At 57.1% G+C, this 22187-nt stretch overlaps 10 protein-coding genes across 10 annotated transcripts; 5 read left to right on the top strand and 5 right to left on the bottom strand.

Moving 5' to 3' along the window:
* Positions 1 to 12: 12 nt before the first annotated feature.
* BU26DRAFT_209068 (uncharacterized protein) lies at positions 13 to 1774 on the bottom strand. Its single transcript, XM_033820623.1, has 5 exons — positions 1379 to 1774; positions 1244 to 1321; positions 1074 to 1193; positions 967 to 1020; positions 13 to 767 (listed from the first exon to the last, which is right to left on the bottom strand). Exons 1-5 carry the CDS (start codon positions 1566 to 1568, stop codon positions 106 to 108), a joined length of 1104 nt encoding a protein of 367 aa, XP_033687782.1. The 5' UTR covers positions 1569 to 1774; the 3' UTR covers positions 13 to 105.
* A 1247-nt stretch (positions 1775 to 3021) lies between these two features.
* BU26DRAFT_420001 (Methylmalonate-semialdehyde dehydrogenase) lies at positions 3022 to 4796 on the bottom strand (the record flags this gene model as incomplete). The annotated part of the gene is made up of 4 exons (XM_033823337.1): positions 3022 to 3198; positions 3250 to 3489; positions 3539 to 4176; positions 4226 to 4796. 4 exons carry the CDS (start codon positions 4794 to 4796, stop codon positions 3022 to 3024), a joined length of 1626 nt encoding a protein of 541 aa, XP_033687783.1.
* A 604-nt stretch (positions 4797 to 5400) lies between these two features.
* Positions 5401 to 7574, bottom strand: BU26DRAFT_515228 (calnexin-like protein). The gene is made up of 5 exons (XM_033828016.1): positions 7392 to 7574; positions 7051 to 7333; positions 6864 to 6994; positions 6161 to 6814; positions 5401 to 6111 (listed from the first exon to the last, which is right to left on the bottom strand). Exons 1-5 carry the CDS (start codon positions 7518 to 7520, stop codon positions 5596 to 5598), a joined length of 1713 nt encoding a protein of 570 aa, XP_033687784.1. The 5' UTR covers positions 7521 to 7574; the 3' UTR covers positions 5401 to 5595.
* A 1138-nt stretch (positions 7575 to 8712) lies between these two features.
* Positions 8713 to 10479, bottom strand: BU26DRAFT_419702 (uncharacterized protein; the record flags this gene model as incomplete). Its single annotated transcript, XM_033823319.1, has 2 exons — positions 8713 to 9781; positions 9887 to 10479. The coding sequence occupies 2 exons, from the start codon at positions 10477 to 10479 to the stop codon at positions 8713 to 8715; spliced, it is 1662 nt and encodes a 553-aa protein (XP_033687785.1).
* A 1703-nt stretch (positions 10480 to 12182) lies between these two features.
* On the bottom strand, positions 12183 to 12670 carry BU26DRAFT_209379 (uncharacterized protein). The gene has a single exon (XM_033820626.1). The coding sequence runs from the start codon at positions 12588 to 12590 to the stop codon at positions 12255 to 12257; it is 336 nt and encodes a 111-aa protein (XP_033687786.1). The 5' UTR covers positions 12591 to 12670; the 3' UTR covers positions 12183 to 12254.
* A 776-nt stretch (positions 12671 to 13446) lies between these two features.
* BU26DRAFT_587436 (multidrug resistance protein fnx1) lies at positions 13447 to 15733 on the top strand (the record flags this gene model as incomplete). Its single annotated transcript, XM_033834685.1, has 2 exons — positions 13447 to 14853; positions 14971 to 15733. The coding sequence occupies 2 exons, from the start codon at positions 13447 to 13449 to the stop codon at positions 15478 to 15480; spliced, it is 1917 nt and encodes a 638-aa protein (XP_033687787.1). The 3' UTR covers positions 15481 to 15733.
* Positions 15734 to 15985: 252 nt separating this feature from the next.
* BU26DRAFT_560138 (uncharacterized protein) lies at positions 15986 to 16555 on the top strand (the record flags this gene model as incomplete). The annotated part of the gene is made up of 1 exon (XM_033832770.1): positions 15986 to 16555. The coding sequence occupies one exon, from the start codon at positions 15986 to 15988 to the stop codon at positions 16553 to 16555; it is 570 nt and encodes a 189-aa protein (XP_033687788.1).
* A 124-nt stretch (positions 16556 to 16679) lies between these two features.
* On the top strand, positions 16680 to 17629 carry BU26DRAFT_209296 (NADH-ubiquinone oxidoreductase 12 kDa subunit mitochondrial precursor). The gene is made up of 2 exons (XM_033820625.1): positions 16680 to 17038; positions 17179 to 17629. The coding sequence occupies exons 1-2, from the start codon at positions 16813 to 16815 to the stop codon at positions 17259 to 17261; spliced, it is 309 nt and encodes a 102-aa protein (XP_033687789.1). The 5' UTR covers positions 16680 to 16812; the 3' UTR covers positions 17262 to 17629.
* A 62-nt stretch (positions 17630 to 17691) lies between these two features.
* Positions 17692 to 19160, top strand: BU26DRAFT_528204 (pH-response regulator protein-like protein palC; the record flags this gene model as incomplete). Its single annotated transcript, XM_033830835.1, has 2 exons — positions 17692 to 18849; positions 18903 to 19160. 2 exons carry the CDS (start codon positions 17692 to 17694, stop codon positions 19158 to 19160), a joined length of 1416 nt encoding a protein of 471 aa, XP_033687790.1.
* Positions 19161 to 20034: 874 nt separating this feature from the next.
* BU26DRAFT_560141 (amino acid transporter) lies at positions 20035 to 21975 on the top strand (the record flags this gene model as incomplete). The annotated part of the gene is made up of 4 exons (XM_033832771.1): positions 20035 to 20293; positions 20371 to 20571; positions 20625 to 21467; positions 21557 to 21975. The coding sequence occupies 4 exons, from the start codon at positions 20035 to 20037 to the stop codon at positions 21973 to 21975; spliced, it is 1722 nt and encodes a 573-aa protein (XP_033687791.1).
* Positions 21976 to 22187: the final 212 nt, after the last annotated feature.

Below are 22187 nucleotides of genomic sequence, written 5' to 3' on the forward strand. Positions count from 1 at the left end.
CGCCCATATTTCTTAAGCAAGCACTCAGATGATGGAAGCTTGAGAAATTGGTACCTCCTATAACGCCCCCGAGATGATCCGTATAACCGCCATATCCTTCTTCATCTAGTCTTTGCTGAACCGCCTCTTGAACCAACTCCGCCTCTTGTCCGTGCTCTGGCGGGACAGCATGTTGGGTCTGCCATCACCGTTGACTGGAGGCGCCCCATTCGACTTGCCGAGCCTGATTGGAACACCGTGCGCCGGCGGCAGTGGGCCACCCTTTGCGGGAACGGGAGGTGGGCCGTATCCGTTGGGGCCATTGGCTTGCGGTGGGGGATAGTCGTTGTTCGAGGGGCCTGTTCCAGGGGCATACTCTTCAAGAATTGGACCTCCTCCAAAACCCTGGAATCCGTATTGCTCACCAAGGTCCGGCGCCGGCCTCGTTACCGGCGTTGCGCGCTCAACGGAGCTGTTGTCGCTGTTTGGGTCGCTATAGGGATCGCTCTGGCTGCCGTTCGATCCGTTGGTATTCACAGTGTCTCGCGACTGCTGGTAGCCTTGCTGGGGATACACGTTGTTCCCATTGCTTCCGTTGTTATAGCCGTGGCTGTAGCGATTCCATCCTGGGTCGGATTGCATGCGGCTGTACCGTGTTCGGGGAGGTCCTCCAACGGGCCCAACTGGACCGCCCTGGCCGTGGCCATTGTCCATATAACTATCTCGAGCGGCTTGCCGATTGCCATAGTAGCCGCTGACCTGGGAGAAGCGGTTCTGGTCATTGGCACCTAAATCAAGAGTCAATATGATCCGTCAAGCGGATCCGAGAAACGTTGTCGGGCACCACTCCAATGACACCACCCATTGGGACTGCACATGTCCCAGACACTTCCACCCACTCCCTGCCCCCAACGCCTGCAAACGCCCGCAAAAATCTGTAACGACTGCCATCCCAAGAAACACGAAACATGAAATTTTTGTACTAACCTCCATAGTAGCTGCTCCTGCGACTTCCATAGCCGCTCATAACCTCAGACTGATCTACGCAATCTCATCAGCACAAGCTTATCCACCGCGACTATCGCCCAACGTACCAGCCCGCACCGTGTGCGCCCTGCGCCTGTATTCGTTATCGATGGCGGCCTCGAACGAGCGGATAGTGTCGAGCGGGCGCTCCCATCGCGAGCGCGTAGGATTAGAGAGATCGGGCTCGGCTGCGGCGTGTCAGGATTCAAAAGGCCACATTTCGGTCGCACAGGCATACCAATGGGGTTTCCGTTTATATCAGTGTGCTGGAACGAGCGCAGCGACTGCAGCGTGGGCTTCTCGAGCGCAGCGGCGACTGCTAAATGTCAGCAAAGAGGGCCATCGCAGGTGCCGCATTTCCGGCGCTTCATACTTGGCTGAGATTCGTTCATGGCAGCATTCGGGTCGGCCTTGGTGGCGGCGTGCAGGTGGGGTTTGTTCTCGCCGTAGCTCGAGCTCCTCTCGTGGCCGGCGGAGTGGCGGGAATTGTCGCTCTTGAAGCTGAAGGTCGACTTGGACCGCGGACGGTTCTGTTGTTGGGGTTGCTCCATGGCGGCGGACATGGCGTCCTGTTATCTAGGGGATTGACGGTGAAACAGGGCGGCTGGTAGAGATGCTAATGACGGACGCGGCGTAGTGTCCGCAGCGATCGCAGCCGTTGGTGCCGTTCAAGCTGCGAAGTGGTCCCGGCGTGGGTCCGGGGGAGGTTGTGCAGGAGTAATGGTAGGTTGCTAGCGAAATTAGAGATAAGACCGGGTCCGGAGTTTGGGGGTGAAAGTCGCAGAGGAAGACAAACAGGCGGACGCAGAGTGGAAGCGACGGCGGGAACGAGCGACGGGGCGGGGAGAAGAGGTCAGCAAAGAGTGCAGCGAGCCGCGGGAGGAGGTGAAGCGTTGGTGTTGTTGAGCAGCTCTGGGCTTCACAAGACTCGTCATCCGGCGTGCGACGGCGTGGAGTGGAACCGGACCGGGGCCAATGGGCGACGATCTGCCGGAAGAGAAATGCACCAAGGATACACGAAACACGGAGCGCCGGAACCGTGGGGCGCTCAGACAATCGAAGAAGCTGCAGAGAATATCGCAATACTGTGAGGGTGGAGACAGGGCAGATCAAGGGAGTGAGTACTCTGATGAATATCCGCCGGTGTTGTCAACGTCACTCCACATATCTACGATGCTGAGACGCGCGGAAGCATCGCCACAATGTCGCACATCCCGCCCGCCAACGACTCCCCTTCCAGCAAAAATAGTGTCTGAATGCGGCATTGCCCGGATGCTGCCGCAGCCAGCCATTTTCTTGTTGCGCGCCAGCCACCCCTCAATTCTCCATTCTCCAACCTCCAAGCCGGCCACACGGCACCCTCAGCTTCACTATACCCCCGAAATCCAGCAATCACCGTCGCAGAGCTAGGAAAAAGACCGGTTTCCCCGGCGCGAAGTTCCAATCAATAGCTGCGAACTCGTACTCGCCGCAGCGCATGCAGGTAGATTGCCGAATCAGGAAAACACACCTCTCTAGCTTGGCCCATACCTAGCTCCTCCCAGCTGCGGGTGTAACCCAGAAAAAAAAAATAGGAACAGTCCCAGACATCAGCTTGGTGTCGCGGACGCACTCCACCAACTATGACATCAGCGCCGTTCAAAAAGACGTTTACCAGCCTTGTGCGCAGGCCGCCAAAAGCCACTTTTCTCTGCAGGCTGGATGGGGCTGATGATCTGGCGGCGCCTCGCGTTTCAGTCTGTTCCGAAGCGAGCAGGCAAGGTGGGTCGTGTATCACCTGGGCGTTGGCATGCACAATCCATGCACTGTGGCATTTTAAACGCGATATATTGATCTGACTCCGGCCATGCCTTTTCCATGTTGCGCCCAACAGTACGCAAAACGATGGAGTACGAGAACACGAGATCTACGATGCCAATTTGACGATGGGAACATTATCTACATTGAAGAGGTACGCTGGTCCTGCTACCTGTCTGCCAGATACTCCAATTTGCCCACCGCATCTCGACCCGCTCTCTAGCTGTGCGTCGGCATGTTCACAGACGCCTTGCTCGCAACCGCGTCCTCGCTCCGCCACAGGCTCGTCACCGTCTTCTGCTGCGTGTAGAAGTTGAGCCCCGGCTTGCCGTAGAAGGTGTTGGCGCCGCCGCCAGCAATCGACTTCTTGTTACCGGTGAACGAGAACATGGGAAGCTGGGTACAATCAGCGACGAGTATGGATTATCATGGTGGAGATATACTCACTGGGACAGGGATGGGGACGTTGATGCCGACCTGGCCGGCCTCAATCTCGCGCTGGAAGCGACCGGCAGTGGCCCCAGAGCGGGTGAAGATGGCAGTGCCGTTGCCATACTCGTTGGCGTTGATCATATCAATTGCCTCATCAATTGTATCGACGTTCAAGCAGACGAGGACGGGGCCAAAGATCTCCTCCTTGTAGCACTTCATATGGGGCTTGACGTTGGCAATGATGGTGGGGCCGACCTAGCCAACATTAGCAAAGAGCCTCGATGGCTGTTCACAAAGCGCTCACCCAGTTGCCATTGGGGTACTTCTCCGGCTTCTGCCCGCGACCGTCGAGGAGGATCGTAGCACCCTCCTCTTCGGCACTGGCGATAAGGTCCTCGATCCTCTTCTTCGACTGAGGGCTGATCACCGGGCCAAGATCAGCTCCCTCCTCGAAACCGCCGTCCATCTTGATCGCCTTCGCGCGCTCAGCAATCTCCGCCACCCACTCCTTGGTCTCGCCAACCATGACAAGAGTGCTCAATGCCATGCATCGCTGTCCGGCAGCACCGAAAGCAGCACCAGCAATGGCGTTCAATGCGTGATTCTTGTTGCAGTCTGGCAGAACGGCGGCATGGTTCTTCGCACCCAGGTTGGCCTGGACACGCTTGCCATTGGCCGAGCCTCGGGTGTAGATGTACTCTCCCGCCTTGTTGCTTCCGACAAAGCTTATGGCCCTGATGCGCGGCTCGTCGAGGATAAAGTCCACAGTCTTTGCGGAACCGTGGACGATGTTGACGACGCCAGGAGGGAATCCGGCCTCCGCAGCGAGCTCGGCCAGAATCATGCAGGCTCCCGGGTCACGCTCGGAGGGCTTGATGACGATCGTGTTGCCAGTGACGGTAGCAATGGGGATGCACCAGAGGGGAATCATGGCCGGGAAGTCTGGCGTAGCCGTTAGCCAAGTATCACTCAATCAAACGTCTCTACCTACTGAACGGGCAAATGGCAGCCACGACGCCCAATGGCTCCCTGTAGCTTCGAGTCTCCATATCCTTAGCCACCTCCAGCACCTCGCCGGTCATCTGGGTCGTGATACCGCAGGCCGTCTCCGCAACCTGCAAACCACGCAGCACATCGCCCCTCGCATCGCCAAAGGTCTTGCCCTGCTCCAGCGTGATGCTGGCCGCCAGCCGATCCCAGTTCTCGCGGATGAGCTGCACGTATTTAAACATTATCTGCTGCCTGTGGAGCAGGCTTGTGAACCTCCACGTCTTGAACGCCTTCTCGGCGCTGTCCACCGCGGCTCCGAGCTCCGCATCGGTGCTCTGCGGCACGCGCGTCACCAGGTTGTTCGTCGCCGGGTCGTGGAGCTCTATCCATTGCGTAGCCTTCGAGGCCACAAACTGGTTGTCCAGGAAGTTCTGCGTGTCGGGCGGCGACTCGATGCGCTCGTGGCTCGTGGGATACGCCTGCGCGGCGGCAGCGGCGGCCGGCCTGAGGTGCTGGGCGGTGGCATGCAGCCGCCTTACGGCAGTCTGGCTTGCACTGTATGGCGACGACATTCTGGCGGCGCAGAGGGGAGCAACGCGAGGAGCTGAGGTGCGAGTGGCTAAAGTCGCAATGCCGCGGAGAGCATGGCGGGAGGCCATTGCGGGTGTGGGGAAGTGCAACTGCCGAGCAGCACAGAAAAGAGGGTATAGATTAAGCAATTGGAAAGGACAGAGCCCGCTGCGGGAGGATTTGGGGCCCGTACAAAACAACGTAGAAATGAAGTTGCCACGGCCGCAGGAGATGTGCGGCTTAGGGCGCTTTATGTCCGGAAAACATGCTCCTTTGACAGCCCTGTTGCCGACCGAGGACCTGCCGAGGGGAACTGAACCCCGCGATACCGGTGCTGAACGCTTCGGATATCCGCGCCTTTAGAGCTCTAGAGTCAAGCGTGTGCAGCGTTTGCTCATCCAACTGTGTACTTTCTGACAAATACACCGAAGACATATCCGTAGAAAAGTGATGAATAGAGGCGAATATAATTGTTGCCATCTTTCACAGCTTGTTGCATGCCCCACACGTTCTGAAGTTGAAGGTTATTCCGACACCAGGAGCCTTCCGCCACTCCGCGACCTCGCAAAGCAAGGGCAAGGTGAATTCATCATTTCATTCTCGCGGCCAAGGCCATATTATACACTTGTAGCGCCGTGTACCCCAGAGAAACATCTGACTACCTGAAATCCAAACCGCGGAATATGTGGAACCCTTGGGCGTCCCTCCAGAACAGAAATCGACTGGGGCCCTTTTGTGGTATTGACCATTCTCTATCATTTTGCACGTCCCCTGCTCAGTCCGACAATCGAGGCTTCCCATCTACGAAGCAGCGGAGCGCGTGGAGCGCTTGTTAACCTCAGCCTGTGCCTTCTCAGCACCGCTGCTGACCGCCTCCGCCGCCTTGTCCTTTGCATCAACCGTAGCATCCTTAGCCTTCTTTGCCTGAGCCTTGACCTGCTCCTTGGACGGAGCGGCACCACCTCCAACGAGGGTGGAGACAAGGAGCGCAATGACGGTAACCGCGATGACACCAATCCCACCGGCAACCTCTGGGACGAACTTAATAGCCTCCACGGGATCACGCTTGGCAATCTCAATGAAGAGGTTGGTCTTCTCCTTGATGTAGAGGACAGGGTCGTCCTTGAAGACGAGGTCAGACGGCGACTTCGGAGTGTCGGGAGTCTTGGGCTTGCTAGCCTCCTCCTCGGCCTTCTCAGCAGTGATCTTCAGATCGAAAGTCTCCTTCTTGAGCGCCTCAGCGTCAGCCTCGGAGTGGCCAATGTAGATGTTGTCGAAGAGGATGTCGTTCTGCATGGTCCAGATTTCGAAGCCAATCTGTTACTACGTCAATTTAAATCTCTGTATAGGGAGTTGCCAGACTTACAGCGCCCATGGGCTCAAACTTGGACGGGGTCTTGTCCTCAAAGTAGTCGGGGTTCTTGATCTTGCGAGGAGCCCAAACACCCTTGTAGGCAGGGTTGTCGATGAATGGTGCAGTCCACTTGCCCTTGTAGTCGGGGTTCTTCTTCATGGGAGGCTCCCACTTGCCGCAGCCAGAAACCTCATCGCACTTGGGATTGGGAACCTGCGGGGGGATCCAGTCACCGTCTTCCTCGTCATCCCAGTCCTCTGGCTTCTCAGCCTCGGGGTCAGGAATGGTGGTGGGCTCGTCCTCAAGCCAGTCATCGGGCTTGGTGGCCTCTTCGTCAACGATCTCGAACGGCGCATCCTCATCCCAATCCTCGGGCTTCTTCGCCTCCGGATCAGCAATGCGGGCCTCATCAACCCAGTCCTCAGGCTTCTTGTCGTTGGGGTCATCAATCTCCTTCTCCGGGTTGACGGAGGGGCTGAAGTCCTCAAGGAGGGTGCCGTTGCGGATGGACTCGCCATCAATCTTGATCTCGAAGCTGTTGTCCGGCTTGACAATAAGAGTGTAGAGGGTGGTGGTCTTGACAATACGCGCCATCGGAGGGTTCTTGAGGTGCTTCTCCTCATACTCGCCAGTCTTAGGGTTCCTGTGGCGGAAAATGAAGTGGACCTGCAATAGTTAGCTTGAGGAAACCTAGCAGCCGGCGTAAAAATCATACCTTGTTGGTAGCACCGCACTTGTCGGGACCAAACATAATAATGTACGGGGAGCTGTTGGAGAACTCCTCCTGGTGAAGAGCCTTGTTGTCCTGGAGAAGCTTCATGTAAGCTCCACCACACTCCAAGCCGTCTGCAACGCCGTCAGTATGCCATTGAAGCTCAAAGCTGGGTTCTGGTGTCGCTCACTCTGCAGCTTGACTTCATACTGCACAACGAGGGTCTTTCCCTTGTTGTTGATGGCCTTGGGGAATTTGGCCGAGATGGCGTGATGGGCGGCCTGGTCCTTGATCACCAAGCCCTTGTCCTCCTCCATGCCCTTCAGCACGGAGGGCTCCTCGACAGACCATTTGCCAATGTAGGCCCACTCCTCCTCTGTGGATTTGTCGTCTTTCTTCGCGTGTGAGACCTTCCAGCGGGTTTCCCAGTCGTCGGTAAACTGCTCGAGGAAGGGCGCCTTCAGCTTGGTGGGCTATCACAGCGAATGTCAGCCAATGCTTGCATTATGCGGGATGTATCTAGATACTCACGGTAAAGGTCGGCTTCGCGATAGAGGACGTGGACGACTCGACGTCGGCGGCGGAGCTGGAGCTTGCTTCGTCGTCTGCGCGCACAAAGGCGGCAGCAAGCAGCGCTGTGGCTCCAATTGCGAAACGCATTGTGCTTTGCCTGCTGTCTGGGAGGAGAGCAGAGGACTTGGGTTGGGTGCAGAGGGAGAGAATGGGTGTTCGAGGGGTGTGGAGGTCGAATTGGATTATATAACGGCGAGCTTCCGCAAGTGCAATGTGGCCCTTTGAAATGGAGTGGGGAAGCTCATTGGCCCGCGCCTGCTCGGCTTCACTACCGGCCCCGGCGCCGCCAGCATCGCATCGATTCTTCGAGAAAGACGTCCCGATAAATGACAACTGGCCTCTGCCTTCACCCGTCTGTCCAGATAGGTCTATATGCACCGCTTCCGTCTTGCACCGGTACATTCCCATTCACCCATCCACCTCTGCATTTCACTCTTGAAGCCGATCTCACAAGTTCTCTCACCCCTCAACAGCCTTCAGCTAAAGCACCGCTCAGCATAGCATAAGCTTGATTCAGGCTCTGCGTCGCTGGCCCTTTGTCTGAGACTTCCGGTGGAGCATGCTGCATGCGTGGCCTGCGTGCTCCGAGACCTTCTCCAGGGCTGGTAGCGAGCGCCCACAGGTGGAAATCCCCGCACGTGGCTTCCGGAATAGGCAATCCACGACGTTGGCGAATAGCTTGAGACGAGCGTCATTCCCCGCCATTGCATCGCTTGCCCTTGTATGATTGCGCTGCGGGATTGACCGTGTAAAGGGCAATCCGTTAGATCTCTGAGTCTCCTCGTGGTCCGTTCAGTCAGCTGCAGATTGGACCTTGGTTACGCTCGCTGTAGGATGTTAGGATATTATGCAGTTAATGGCTCTTCTTGGGCACTTGAAACTTAAGTCACTTAAGCAAAAATCGGGGCTATAGTGTCTCGAGTCTAGTGCAGGACATCTTCACGCATCCGCAAGTAATGCCTTTGGAATCAGGCAAGAATCGAGTATTTCTCAAGGTACCATTACATTAGACCGTGTGCTCATTACTATGTAAAGCAGCCTACGATATGTCGTTTCACATATGGCAAGGCACCAAAGCGAGACTGCGGTATCGTTTGGGGTAGCGGAACGTATCCACGGCATACCGCTACCCAGGATGCAACCGTAGCTTCAATCGAAGCATTCGGGAAGATACCGCCCCAGTGCCCATCCGGGACACGTAAACCCATATGTGTGTAACCGGGGCCGTACAGAATGCTATAAAAACACCCAACCAACGCCAAACATTGCAATGCTATTCTCAACTTCTCCACCCCACATTCCATATCACGTGGGCTATGTCTCGTGCTGTGTTCACCGTATCCACCACCCGGCCTATTATGCCGGGCGGCGGTGGATTCTCGTCCTCGTCCTCAAACGGCATAAACATGCCTGATGCCGTTCGTCGCAGCCCTGATTCTGATGATTCCGCCGGGGGTGTAGAAGGGCGTCTCGAGTATGGGTCTGATGGAGTGGGAGTACTTGCTCGCTTGACACTGTAGGTTCCGGACGGATCGAAAGAAAAGTGACTGTCGTCGTCATCGTCGGGTAGAAGAAAATTAGCGGAAGGATTAGACGGTCTGAGAGTCTCTTGAGACGGGGACGGCGACAATCGGCTGGATCGCCAGAACCCTAGCGAATGGGAAGGCTGCTGGTCGGCAATGTCAGGAGAGTCTGTCCTGTATTTTAGGGTTGTGGCAGGCAGCTTGGCGATTGTTTTGCTCTCACTGCTGATACTAGTGCGTGAGTTGGTCCGTGATAAAGGTCGTTTCCGTCGCGCTTTCTTCATCATGACCACGCCCTCATCAGACGAGGAATCATCGTCCCGGTATTTCGCCCACGGGTTGTGGTTGTAGTCTTCCTCGTCCTCATCGTCCTCGCCCTTGCATTCCACGGCGATGCACTGCTCGACCTTCTCATCGAATCGAATGTGTCTTTTCTCTGATTGATCTGGCGTTTGCAGGCCCGAAGTTGACTGGGAGGAGAAGCAGTCGGTGGTATCCCGACTTGTGGTCCTCGATGGAAACGAACCTGAGAAATCAGAAGATGCGCGGCCGATGAGTGGCCGAGATCTCCGCCGTTCGAGAGTGACACCAGTGGCCTGTTGGGCTTGCACTGCTGCTGCGGCCTGCTTCACCAAGGACGATGCGGAGAGGGAATTCTGCAGCATGACTTCCGACATGCTGCGTTTCTTGAGAATTGGTTTCTTGTTGAGGAAGGAATTGCTCTTTGACAGCCGGCTTGCGGGCTCTGAATTCTGCCGCGAGAACGACCGATTTGTCGCCGGTTGCAGAGGCCCATAGAGCCAGGTCACGTCAACATCCTTTAACCTGGGTGGCGAATTAGCAACGGTTCTGTATAGACAGCGGTTGTTGTGGGCACAGGGGGGCGATCGACAAAGCAAAGCAAGGATATCAAAAAGTAGTGGAACGTACCAGTTCAGCGAATCGGGCGTGACGGTCTTCAATCCAAATTGGGTTTTGGCCCATGTTCGCCAGGACGCATTCTCTAACCTCGACCGCTCGCCGTAGACCCTGCGGTGCTCGACAATGTGCCGCCACGACGACCATATGTCCTCCTCTTTCCAGTCGTGCGAGAGATAGTCGACATGCTGCGAGGGCTCCGCGCGGACGGCTGTGTCGTCCTCCGATATGGGCAATGGATCCGGGGATGTAACTGCAGCCTCGGCGTCGGAGGGCGTAGAGAGATCGGGGGTTGGTAGGGGACTCGATGGCGGGGCCTCGTGTGCGTCGGCGTCATACTTGTGCTGCTCGCCGGCGGAGTACGCCGGGAGCATCAGTTCTTCGTCATCGCTGCTCGAGTCGTCGGATTTGGTGTTGAGCGAGACGCTGCTGGCGGCGGTGGACTGGAGCGACGACGTCTGCGAGGAGCTCAGCGAGGAGGCGCGCAGGTCGGAGAACGAGTAGCTGCTGCGGCGCGGCGGGGAGAGGGCGGACGAGTCGAAGAAGGAGGTGTGCGAGGTCGAGGAGCGGAGCGGGGCATGCGAGAAGGACGGCGAGTCCGCCATGGCGGGCAGCACTTCAGCCATTGCGAGACGCGCGCAGGCTCAATGGCTCAGCAGCGCGGAGGTGGTGTTTTGTTCAGCGGCCGGGTTCCTCCCTCCACGAATTGCCCTCGGTGTCCGGTCTCGACATGCGGCCGTGGCGGCGATGGCCGTTAAGTACGGGGAACTGCGGGGGCGGGCGTTGTTGTGCTCAGGCTCGCAGGAATGCTGGGCCGCGCGAGTGGAAGCAAGGGCGGCCGTGGGATGCAAAGTATATTATTATCAGGGCGTGGGGAGCGCAGGAGGGAGAGCAACGGGCACGCGGCGGCGTTGAGATGCAGCCCTTGTGGGAGTTCGGTGCGCGCTATGGCCACGGCAGAAAAGCTTCGAGCCGTGGGCTAGCGGGCGGCCAGAGTGAATTGCTCCAGGGCTATTCCGAACGCGGCATCCCCGCTCTGGGCCTTTATCGCGCTGCGCCGCCCGTCGGTTGCCTGCTCGCTGGACGCTCACAGTGTGCGGGACGCTTTCGTCGACCGCGGTCCAGCACTGCGGCCAAGAGAGCCGTCCCTCGCCGTTGACGGCGGCGACACACACAAGCGCCGCCAGCCAAGGTGACGGCAGGGCCAGCGACAAACACTCGACGCTTCGCCGCTGACGCTCCGACGGCGTGCGGCCGTTTCGACAAAGGCTCCAGGTAGCCGTTCGCTGGCTTGCGGCGTGGCTACGTTCGGCTGATCGGCGCAATGCATTCACAGTCCCAACAGAAAAGAGCCTGGACCGCGCAGATCAGAGCAGCCTCGCGTGGCTGCGTGGCTGCTGCTGCACCCGTGTACCTAGGGCGCTGTAAGGCCGCGGCGGCTAGAAAATTTCCAGGGACGGCATCTCTGCGCCTGTGCCTCTGTGCGACGCCTCGCCTCGTCCATGGCTCCCACAGCACACCGCGGCTGCAGTTCGTCGTGTCGCTGCGGGGAAAAGAGGGGCTCTGATAAAGCCACAGATGACGCCTACCATCAGCTCCAAGGAATCCCCAAGGAGGCCGACAGAGCTGCGCTGTGATTGCAGCGCTGAGGGCCCGATGCCACTCGACGAGCGTCGATGCGCGGAGCACTAGCCGCGTCCTAGTCTCTCAACACCAACCCCCTCCTCCGCCATGACGAGCCTCCCCACCGAAACCCTCCGCGTTCTATCCCCAGATCTGAGACTTGGCTATCGGGAAACTGCGCACTGATAACATCTGGGTTCGACGACACCGTTCATCAGCGATCGATCGATCAGACTAGCGCAATGACGCTGCCGCGACCGTTCCTCCGCCGCCTTATTGGAAGAACTGATGATCGTGCTGTCAAAGCTCTTGTTGTAGACGCGTGCTTGTTTCTGTTACGTGAGCTAGACGGCTGCCGAACCCTTCACATGGGCAATCTTCGTTGGGAGTGTACTGTGTATCTTCGTACCATCGGTGTGCGTTGGTTGGTCCCTGACAAAGCATGCCCCAGGAGCCCTCCCGCCAACTCACGTTTCCAGCCCACAATTCCTATTGGACTATTGGACCGAGTAGACTCCTGGTTGATGCGTGCTTACAGTCCTCGTAACTTCTCGGATGAACGAGGGTTCCGCATACACCATTCTCCTAGCGTGCACAACGGAGGAAGTCGGTGATAATGAATGCCAAGGGCGCGGCCCGGCGATCCTGCCCTTCAGCCTCAGCTTGGCAGCTCCTTCCGATCTAGCAATACATACAAAGACTGCTAGCATACCATCCTTTTTCGACCACCCTTCTTTTCTTTCTTTCTTTTTAATTTTTAATTTTGGTCTAACCAAGCGGTGTCGTGGCCCCGTTCACATCCCCCCGGTTGAGTTGCAGCGCTGCTGCATACCACAGTACACCACGTCGATATCAAGACACTGAAAAATCTCCGTCTTCCCACTCGTCCTATTTCTATAATTGCCGTGGAAAGAAAGTGCGACATACTTGGAGACAGTGAACGAAGAGCCCAAACCCAAGATCGATACTCCTTGGACCCTGGCCATTCCAAGGTTCCCAAGCTCGCCCAGTTCCCTTCGCTCCGGGAAGTTGAGCTCTGGTTCGAGGAGTATTGTGGCTTGGGCGGCCGATTCAACGACTTCAAGCAAGCCATCGACTACCGGAAGTATTACCAGGAGCTGCGATTGAGGGGTTGAAGGAAGCACGGCTTGTGGACAGCGTCACGACCGAGGACATGCAAGACGCCAGCACTATGTATACTATGTACCAGTCCGGAAAAGGCAAGGTAGTGTTCCATGCGCAAAGCACGGTATGCTACGGTGCACTCTTTCCCCCCATTAGAGTGAGAGCAGAATATATCTGGGCGTTCCGTGTTGTTGGCATAACAATCTTCTCGAGGCGTGAGGACAAGGTTGTCGTCGCACAGGTGTTGTGCTGGGTCAGCCGAAACACCGTACAGTACATGGCTGCCTCCTCTTCGTACGAGAGAATAACGGTGTCGCACGGATTCGTACCATTTCCGAGGGTCCTGAGTGCGAGCCAGGAGACTCTTGCTCTTGAAGGATGGTGTCCAAACACCACTATCGCTCTGCAAGACATGACCTGAGCATATCTAATCGACACGAGAGTACAGCGTAGCGGCCTGTCGGTCCTGATAGGCTCCACGGTGGAGCCAAGCGCAGCAAGCTTCAAACCGTGGCACCCCTTCGCCCCACCTCACGCTTTCCATCTTAACATCGCGAGACTGAACTTTGACACTTTTGGCTCCTGGGACCTCATGATCGACGGTTGCGAGATGGCCGAGGCCTCGGAGATCTCCATGCGGCTCGTCCATGTGCCCCGCAAGTCTAATCACTTCGCACATCGGCTTTTTCCCGCGCCGAAACCGAGCGCCTCTTCATCGAGTCATCATGTAGATTGTACAAGCCGCTGCTGACCCTGCTAGGATTATGTAGCATCAAAAAGGTCTCTTCTTCTTGCGCTCATTGTTTTCTGGCATTATTGATACGATGGCCACCTCTCCCAGCGACGACACCACGGCTCCGCGGAGCAAACCGTGCACGCCTCCGAGCGCGCATCCTGTGCAGGACAAGGAAATCGGCACGCCGGTCCCGTCATCGAGCAGCTCCAGTCCCGAAAAAGAGGAGGGGTCTAGACAGACAGTTGATATGGAAGGAGGTGAGCAAAATGAGGAGGGCACTGCACCACAAGCTCCAGCGCTCGCCGTGCAAGAGGAGCCGAAGCCGCAGCGGAGCAAGCTCAAGATTGCCCTTATTATGCTCTCGCTGGGCATCGCTGTGCTGCTCGTGGCACTGGACATCACCATCGTAACGACCGCGCTCCCTACCATCGCCGCAGACTTCCACTCCGCGTCCGGATATACTTGGGTCGGGTCCGCCTACCTGATCGCAAACTCGGCAGCCACGCCAATATGGGGCAAAGTGTCAGACATCTTTGGAAGGAAGCCATGTCTGCTCATCACGAACGCCATTTTCTTCGTCGGCTCGCTGCTTGCTGCCGTCTCGGTCAACATGAACATGCTCATCGCTGCCCGCGTTATACAAGGCATTGGAGGGGGAGGCCTCATTGTCCTCGTCAATATCGCCATCTCGGATCTGTTTGCCATGAGAGAAAGGGGAGCATATTTCGGCATTATTGGAGGCGTGTGGGCACTGGCGTCTTCCCTAGGTCCTGTTGTCGGAGGCGCCTTCACCCAAAAAGTTAGCTGGAGATGGTGCTTTTATCTCAACCTGCCGCTTGACGGATTGGCCTTCGCCATCATCCTCTTCGTCCTGGACCTGCACACGCCCAAGACGCCCTTGCGGAAGGGACTCAAGGCGGTCGACTGGCTTGGCTCGCTCACTATGGTAGGCGGCACCATTATGCTTCTCCTTGGTCTCGAGTTTGGCGGCGTTACTTTCCCGTGGAAATCTGCAACCGTCATCTGCCTCATCGTCTTCGGCGTAGTCACCATCGGCCTCTTCTTTCTTGTCGAGCACCGCCTCGCCCCATATCCTCTCATGCCGCTTGATCTCTTCTCAAAGCGGTCCAATCTTGCGGCACTAGGAGTCTGTTTATTCCACTCATTTGTATTCATTTCGGGCTCCTACTTCTTACCACTCTACTTCCAAGCCGTACTTGGGGCTACACCGATCCTCTCAGGGGTCTATCTTCTACCCACCGCCTTGTCTCTTTCATTCCTCTCTGCCTTCACTGGCATCTTCATTAGGAAGACCGGACAATATCTTCCTCCTATCTGGTTCGGTATGATCTTCATGACAATCGGCTTCGGATTACTCATTGATCTCGGGCCCAATTCGTCTTGGGCAAAGATTATCATTTATCAAATTATCGCGGGCATCGGCGTTGGACCGAACTTTCAGTCACCGCTCATTGCCCTACAGAGTCTCGTTCCGGTATGTATTACCCAGGCACACTTCATCGGCAATACAACGTTGGCCCTTGGTAGGGCCACGGCGTATCATGGGTCCACTCTTTAGGTTTTGTTGAGACTAGCACTGACAAATCTGCAGAAACGCGACATTGCCACGGCCACAGCCACGTTCGGCTTCGTACGCAACCTTGGTTCAGCGATATCCATCGTCATAGGCTCCGTCGTCTTTCAGAACGAAATGGCTTCCAAGCAGCCCATGTTACAGGCAAGCCTCGGATCCCAGACTGCTGCCGCCTTCGGAGGCGGCTCCGCCGGCGCCAACGTTCGGCTCATTCAATCCCTGCCCGATAACGAGAGAGCGGTGGCACGCCAAGCATTTTCAGATTCTTTGAGCACGATGTGGATCATCTACGTGGCGTTCGCGGCCGTGGGTCTAGCAGTGAGCTTCCTAATTACACGGAACGTGCTCAACAAGCACCACGAGGAAACTAAGACGGGCCTGGATGTGGAGAAGCAGAAGAGGGTAGAAAGGGAGGCTGAGAGGGCGGAAAAGAAAAGGAAGAGAGCGAGCAAGGGAGATTTGCCTGCGGATGTCGAAGCAGCTGCGAATGGCGCCACCGCAGAGCGGGAAAAGGAGACGAGTGCATAACAAGTGTACGGAAATGTAATGGGGATGTAAAATTATGTGGTGGCGAATCTGCTTGGCGTATTCATATCTAGCAGAATCATCATATATAGATGTAAAAGTAGTTCTATAGCAAAATAATTCCTGTCTACCTACAGTCTAGTGAAATTCTGGGCAACCCCCAACTAGCGGGTGAATGGCCCAGAACGCCATGAAATAACCACTCCACACGTGGACGTTCGCAACCCAAGCCAGTGACGGTCGAACTGTGCATACGTGACGCTCGCAACCGATTGCTCATCCATACCTCAGCCCTATTACGCAGCCCACAAGTCCCTAGCCTTGAATAGCAGGCAGGCAGTCCGGCATTCACAAGTGACGACGAACGCAGACAAAGAACATTCATCGACAAGACAAGACATAAAGCCCACGTCTCCGACGCCCCTGTCTTTCTCAAAACACTATTTTCCGGGACAAAGCCATTTTTCTGTTCAAAACACCACTTTACTTTACAAAACGAGTATGCGCAATGTGCTATTACCGCCTCTTCGTCTTCTTGGGCTGCGGCCATGCGGTGCCCTCGCTACGGCCTGTCCGCCCTTGCGCAGCCGCAGCCGCAAGGTTGAAATGTAAGAGAGGGGAGATGCTAAAGCAGCAGCAAAGGGAAGCTGGGGATGAGGCATGTGTGCTTCCGCAGGCGGAGGCAGAGAAGCATACCGCGCTCGAGGGCATGGAATGCGGGCCAAACACAGCACCACCGCACACGGCCGTCGCCTGCCTAGCCCTCCGAACGCACCCCTTCCAGTCCCTCAAGCTGCACCGCTCTTGCGCGCTGTGCGAGCGCACGCGCGACGCGCTGCTCGAGCGCGTGGCTGAGCGCCACGAAGTGCGCTTCCGGGACGGGCGGTGGAGGGTTAGGTATGCGAGTCCGGGGCCTGGGGAGAGGGGCGCGGAGTGGAGCGGGGTGGGGGAGACGTTGGGGAGCTGGGTGGGCGAGTGGAGGGGTGTGGGGGATGCGGTGGTGGCGGCGTTGAGGGAGCCGGGGGGGAGGGATAAGGAGATGGGCAGGGAGATGGGGTATAGAGGGTTTGCTGTGTAGGTGATGGAATGTGAGGAGGAAGTAAGGAAGGGATGAAGGGATGGGGATCGGTGCTCGGGAGGGTTCAGTCACGTGCCAGGTCTTGGCCTGCCAGGATCCGCTGCGACCGTCATTGGAGCTCCAACCCTCCAGCATCGCCAGCTACCACCACCACGACATCACCCCATTGACGGCCACGACGCACTCAGCCGTCCCACTACAGCCATCCCCGTACTCGCGACTGAATTTCTCCACACGCAAAGCGCCGCGCAGCCGCAATGCCGACCCCCGAGTCCGAAGCCTTCCTCGCCAAAAAGCCCAAGGTCGCCCCGACCTTCGAGGGCGTCGACTACGACGACAACCAGGCGCTCAAGGCCGCCCAGGATGCGATTATAAGAGAGCAGTGGGTGCGGAGCATGATGGCGCGGCTGGTGCGGGATGAGATGGGCAAGTGCTATCGTCGCGAGGGCGTGAATCATTTGGAGAAGTGTGGGCATTTGAGAGGTATGCGTATATCGCAATGGTATTTATATGGGTCGGACTGTCTGGGCGTGATTGCTCTAGCGGATGTGGAGCTCCGCCCGCTTTGTTCGGCTTGTCGCAAGTTGTTCTGAGGGGAGTATTGGCTGACTGATGGTGTGCAGAGCGATACTTTGAGTTGCTGAAGGATGCTAAGGTCAAGGGATACCTTTTCGCGCAACAGAACTATATCGAGAAGACCGAGTAGATGCCCGTATCGAGCAGACAGTGGCGGGAAGAATGACGGATAGTGGCGGTGGCCGGGTACCTGTTGGACCATTCACGGGAGGCCGGCTCTCAAGCAGTGGCATGGCACGAACTCAGCCGTAGAGGATCGCTTTCACAACATACTGGCGGCTTCCGTCAGACTGGCGAATTGTACATATGTCCACCAGCAAGCGGATGAGCTAGCATAACCTGCTGCTGAGACAGGAGGAGTTATCTGATTCAATTCACAGGTTCCAGCATAGTCTAAATCCCGTGCTTTCTTGAACAGACATCAAGCCTCAGACTTCGCAGCTTTCCTCCCTTGTCTTTAATACTCAGCATGGCATGATAGCATGGTGCCAAGCTGAGCCCCACCATCCCAGTACCTGCATCAACTCCCAGATCGCAACATCACCTCACCACCTCCGAAAATGCCGTTCCCATTCGTCTTGCCTACTACCTCAAGCATTTCCTTCACCGATTACTTTAGCAGTAGCACCCACCCTTCGCTCCCGAACTGCGCGACAACCGCTCGGGGCGTTGTCCGAGACGTGCTGAAGCGGCACAAGCGCATCCCGCCAGCCTCGCAAGCTTCCCATCTCTCCACCGTACTTTCCGCGCTACAAGACTACATACCATACCTCTTTGCCCTAGATGCTGGGCTGAGCGGCACAAGCTGCGCTGGCGAAGAGATCGACCTGGTGCTCGTCAAAGAAATCGAGGTCGAATGGCGCTCAACGCTTGGAGCTACCATCCCAGGGCGTGAGCCCCCACGCATCAAGCTAAAGAGCCTGGAGAGCGAGCTCTTCTTCACATTGTCTACGCTGGCCTACGTCTACAGTCTCCAGGCTCGATCACAGCTTCACACCCTCTACAATGCGACCCTGCCGACCCCCGAACAGCGCGCAGCAGCCATCAGTGCGGCAATGAAGCACTTCCTCGATGCGAACGCGGTCCACACATACTTGGTGCATCGGGCTCAGCAATGGCATACGCAGCCCGTAGCAGTGGACATAACGAGTTCTGTCCTCGGGGCGCTGGCTGAGCTCACCATGGCAGAGGCAACCCTTATCACGGTCCTGAAAGACGACCCATATCCAGCGGCTGTCGTCGAAGGAAGGAATAAGAACAGCAAAGATTGGATGTTCAGGGGCGTGGAGATACCCAAGGTGCGCGCGCATCTTTTCGCTCGCCTGTGCCTAGCCGCCGCCGAGCATGCGTCGAAAGCCCAAGCCATGCTGGGGCGAGCGAAAGTCGATGAGGGCTTAGCAAAGTATGTGGATGACTTCCGGCGAACGGCTCGAGGAAAGGCGTGTCGCTTCCTAGGGGTGGATGCCGAGCTGGCTGGCAAGACTGGAGACGGGATTGCATGGCTTAGGGGCGCGAGGAAAGAGCTGGGTTTTACAGCTGTGGGGGCTGAGGAAGACAAGAAGGCGTCGGGCTTCTCGAAGCTGAAGAAGGAGTTCCAGGAGAAGCGGGAGGATCGCAAGATCGAGAAGGGAGAAGGGTGGGGAACGGATGCTGGGAAGTTTGAGGAGGGGAGGGTGGTGGACATGCTCCTAAAGAAGTGGGAGAAGATGAATGATACGGTATGTGGCGGCATTCTGTTCCTCTGCATAGCTATATTGACTCACCGTGACAGATGGAGGTGCAGTTAGTACCGCCATCAGAGCAGCTCCTGGCAAGCATGCCGTCGGGCAGGGAGTATCATACTGCTAAGATGTTTGTCGTGCCGGCACTCGAAGAGGACGCAATTATCCGCATGAGGGCACCCCCAGATCCTGGCGACGCTTTCGAGGGAGAAGAGGACGATAGCGCCGACGAGGATCAGAGGCACTCTCCCGTTGGCGCTTTTCCAGGCACCAAAGCGGAATACTCTGCAAGCTCGAACTACTTTTGAGGCTGCGGCCTTTGTTTCCTCCGGTCATCGGTCGATGGAGCTAGGGAAGATCCAGAGGGTAGCGAAAGCGCTCAACGCCTAGAACAAAGGGCGATGTCACACGGAGTCGACGGCGGTCCCCTTTGAAGTCGGGTTTTCCGTGGTCATAGGCCACGCTCAATGGAGACCTGACAAAGGCTCGGTGGTGAGCTGGGCAACAGTCTAGCGTCCTTCTTTGTACTGCATCCCAGCCCTACAACCCAGCATCAGTCTGGGACCCTGCCTTGTCCCATGACGGCCCGTTGCATGGTAACGCACTTGCCTGTTGCGGCAGGTTCAGCCGAATATAGTCGGGTTGCGACCCCATGCTCTGACCTGCATTCAAACGAGTCGTCGGAACAGGTCCGTGAGGGGTGTCCGCAATCAACTCTCGACGTCCACGTAGCGACAATGGGCCATCAGCGTCTCTTGACAATGGCGCTTTTGTCTCGTTCTCCTGCACCGTGTGCGTCTGAGTGGCGTCTGCGCATGTGCACGCAAGGGAGGGCTAATCGCAGCAATTGGTCAATTAAACGACACGAAGCAGCTCTCGACCAACCGGGCGGCCGTGCAAGCATCCGACCATTGATAAGAGGCGCGCATCGCCAAATCGTACAGAGAGCACCCCGCGCCGCATCATTTGCTGCCCCTACGCCTATCGCCAGGCTGCCGGGTACAGGGTCGAGTTACCGCTTCCGACCTACTGGCCGCGTGCGTGCGGAGATAGCTGCCCAGGTGTTGATCGGGAGTGGCATTTCTGTATAATATGAGTTCAGCTGGCTTCCCGTGGTTCAACCTGGACGCCCGTCTGGACTGTCAGCCTCGATACCATAGCGAGCCGTTTGCCGCCGCGACCATGTCGACCGATGCGCCTCGCAAGCGCAGCGTCGCCGATGAACCCGTCACGTCTGTGCTTCCTGGTGGTGATGTACCGTACGACCCGACCCACGAGTTCGACGCCGACGAGGAGGTGCTGGCGGCTTTGGGTTACAAGAGCGAGTTTAAGAGAGAGTTTTCCTTGTTTACGACCTTCTGTGTTAGCTTTGCGGTGCTGGGGTTGCTTCCGAGTTTCGCGAGTACACTGTACTATGGCATGGGTTACGCGGGCACGGCTGGTACGTTGTGAGATGGAAGCCATGCGGTTGTGTGACTGCTACTTCATTCGACGGGAACTATTGCTAACCTTTGGTAGGTATGACATGGGGCTGGATAGTCGCTATGGTTGGGATCCAGTGCGTAGCGTGCAGCATGGCGGAGCTCTGCAGTTCCATGCCCACCAGCGGAGGTCTGTATTACGCGTCTGCGGTACTTGCACCTCCCGGCTGGGGTCCTCTTGCGGCGTGGATAACAGGATGGAGTAATTGGCTTGCCCAAGTCACTGCTGCACCATCCGGTAAACTCTCACCGTCCTAACATATATCCTTCGAAGCTAACTCAGGGCACCAGTGAACTATGGCGTAGCTGCCATGATCCTCGCAGCAGGCTCCATCCAGAACCCCGACTACGTGCCTACGGAATACCAGACATTCCTCCTCACCGTCCTCCTTATGCTCATCCACGGCGTCATGTCCTCGCTCCCAACGAAGTGGCTCGCGCAGATCAACTCAGGAGGCTCCACATTCAACTTTATCGCTCTAATCATCGTCATCATCATGATCCCCGCCGGCACGGACCGAGAGTCGCGCGGTCTCCCCAGATTCACCTCCTCGAGCGAGGTCTGGGGGACTATCTACGAGGGCACCTCCTTCCCGCCCGGCATCTCCGTCTTGATGTCCTTCATCGGCGTCATCTGGACCATGAGCGGATACGACAGCCCCTTCCATCTTGCCGAGGAGTGCTCAAACGCGAACATTGCGTCGCCACGCGCCATTGTGCTTACTTCAGGCATCGGCGGTCTGCTGGGCTGGTTCCTCCAACTCATTGTTGCGTACACGGTCGTCAGCATCGACGACGTGCTGGAGTCGGATCTCGGACAGCCGTTTGCGGCCTACCTTATGCAGTGCATGTCGCAGAAGGCGACGCTGGCTATCCTGTCGCTGACCATCATTGCGGGCTTTTCTATGGGCCAGGGCTGCATGATTGCCGCGTCGAGAGTCACGTTCGCGTATGCGCGCGATGACTGCTTCCCGCTGTCCAGCTACTGGAAGAAGGTCAACACTACGACGCGCACGCCCGTCAACGCCGTGTGGTTCAACTGCGTCATCGGCATCATTCTCCTGCTCCTCATCTTCGGCGGGGAACTCGCTGTCGGCGCGCTGTTCTCCATTGGCGCTATCGCTGCTTTCGTCGGTAAGTACGCCTCAATCCAATCCAATCCGATCCAATCCACCCTTCTCTCCCTCCCACATATGCGTAGCTAACCCCCTCCCCCCCACCAGCCTTCACAACCCCCATCTTCATCCGCGTCTTCTTCGTCGGCCACCGCTTCCGCGCCGGCCCCTGGAACCTCGGCCGCGCCAGCATCCCCATCGGCGTCGTCGCGTCCGCCTTCGTCGCTCTCATGGTCCCCATCCTGTGCCTGCCCAGCGTCACCGGCGCCGACCTCACCCCGGACATGATGAACTGGACCTGTCTCGTCTACGGCGGGCCTATGCTGTTCGTGCTCGTCTGGTGGGCGGTTAGCGCGCGCAAGTGGTTCAAGGGCCCGAAGGTTAATGTCCAGCATCTTATGCTGGGCCGCGCGGAGAATGTTGTTGAGGGCGTGGGCGAGGGGAAGGCGGGGGAGAGGGAGAGCGATGGGGAGATGCCGGAGCTGGGGCTGACGGGGAGCACGGATAAGCCGCCCGAGTTGAAGTAGAGGGGCTTGTGTGGACAGGGAATGGGGAGAGGCGATTCTTGAAGTGCGTTGGGTTGAGTTGCTTGGATACTGTTCTTTGCTTTTGGGTAGTGAGTGTTGGCTGGAGTGTTGTATAGTTGTATGAATGGATGAATGGGTGGATAGATAGCGAGGTAGCAGACAAAGTGCGCCGCCATTCGATCGTTGATATTTACGTTCCTCTTCCTTCTTGA

The sequence above is a fragment of the Trematosphaeria pertusa genome (assembly GCF_010094035.1).
Source record: "Trematosphaeria pertusa strain CBS 122368 unplaced genomic scaffold BU26scaffold_3, whole genome shotgun sequence".
NCBI classification, from domain to species: Eukaryota; Fungi; Ascomycota; class Dothideomycetes; order Pleosporales; family Trematosphaeriaceae; genus Trematosphaeria; species Trematosphaeria pertusa.

Excerpts from the sequence above, each read along its gene's own strand:
- BU26DRAFT_209379 (XM_033820626.1), bottom strand. The coding sequence starts at position 12,590 with ATGGCTTGCTTGAAGTCGTTGAATCGGCCGCCCAAGCCACAATACTCC.
- BU26DRAFT_209068 (XM_033820623.1), bottom strand. The coding sequence starts at position 1,568 with ATGTCCGCCGCCATGGAGCAACCCCAACAACAGAACCGTCCGCGGTCC. Across the intron at positions 1,194-1,243 it reads TATAAACGGAAACCCCATTG|CCGAGCCCGATCTCTCTAAT; the intron begins GTATGCCTGTGC and ends GACACGCCGCAG. Across the intron at positions 768-966 it reads CAGGAGCAGCTACTATGGAG|GTGCCAATGACCAGAACCGC; the intron begins GTTAGTACAAAA and ends CTCTTGATTTAG.
- BU26DRAFT_209296 (XM_033820625.1), top strand. The coding sequence starts at position 16,813 with ATGCCGACCCCCGAGTCCGAAGCCTTCCTCGCCAAAAAGCCCAAGGTC. Across the intron at positions 17,039-17,178 it reads GAAGTGTGGGCATTTGAGAG|AGCGATACTTTGAGTTGCTG; the intron begins GTATGCGTATAT and ends GATGGTGTGCAG.
- BU26DRAFT_515228 (XM_033828016.1), bottom strand. The coding sequence starts at position 7,520 with ATGCGTTTCGCAATTGGAGCCACAGCGCTGCTTGCTGCCGCCTTTGTG. Across the intron at positions 6,995-7,050 it reads GTATGAAGTCAAGCTGCAGA|ACGGCTTGGAGTGTGGTGGA; the intron begins GTGAGCGACACC and ends ACGGCGTTGCAG. Across the intron at positions 6,112-6,160 it reads AGTTTGAGCCCATGGGCGCT|ATTGGCTTCGAAATCTGGAC; the intron begins GTAAGTCTGGCA and ends ACGTAGTAACAG.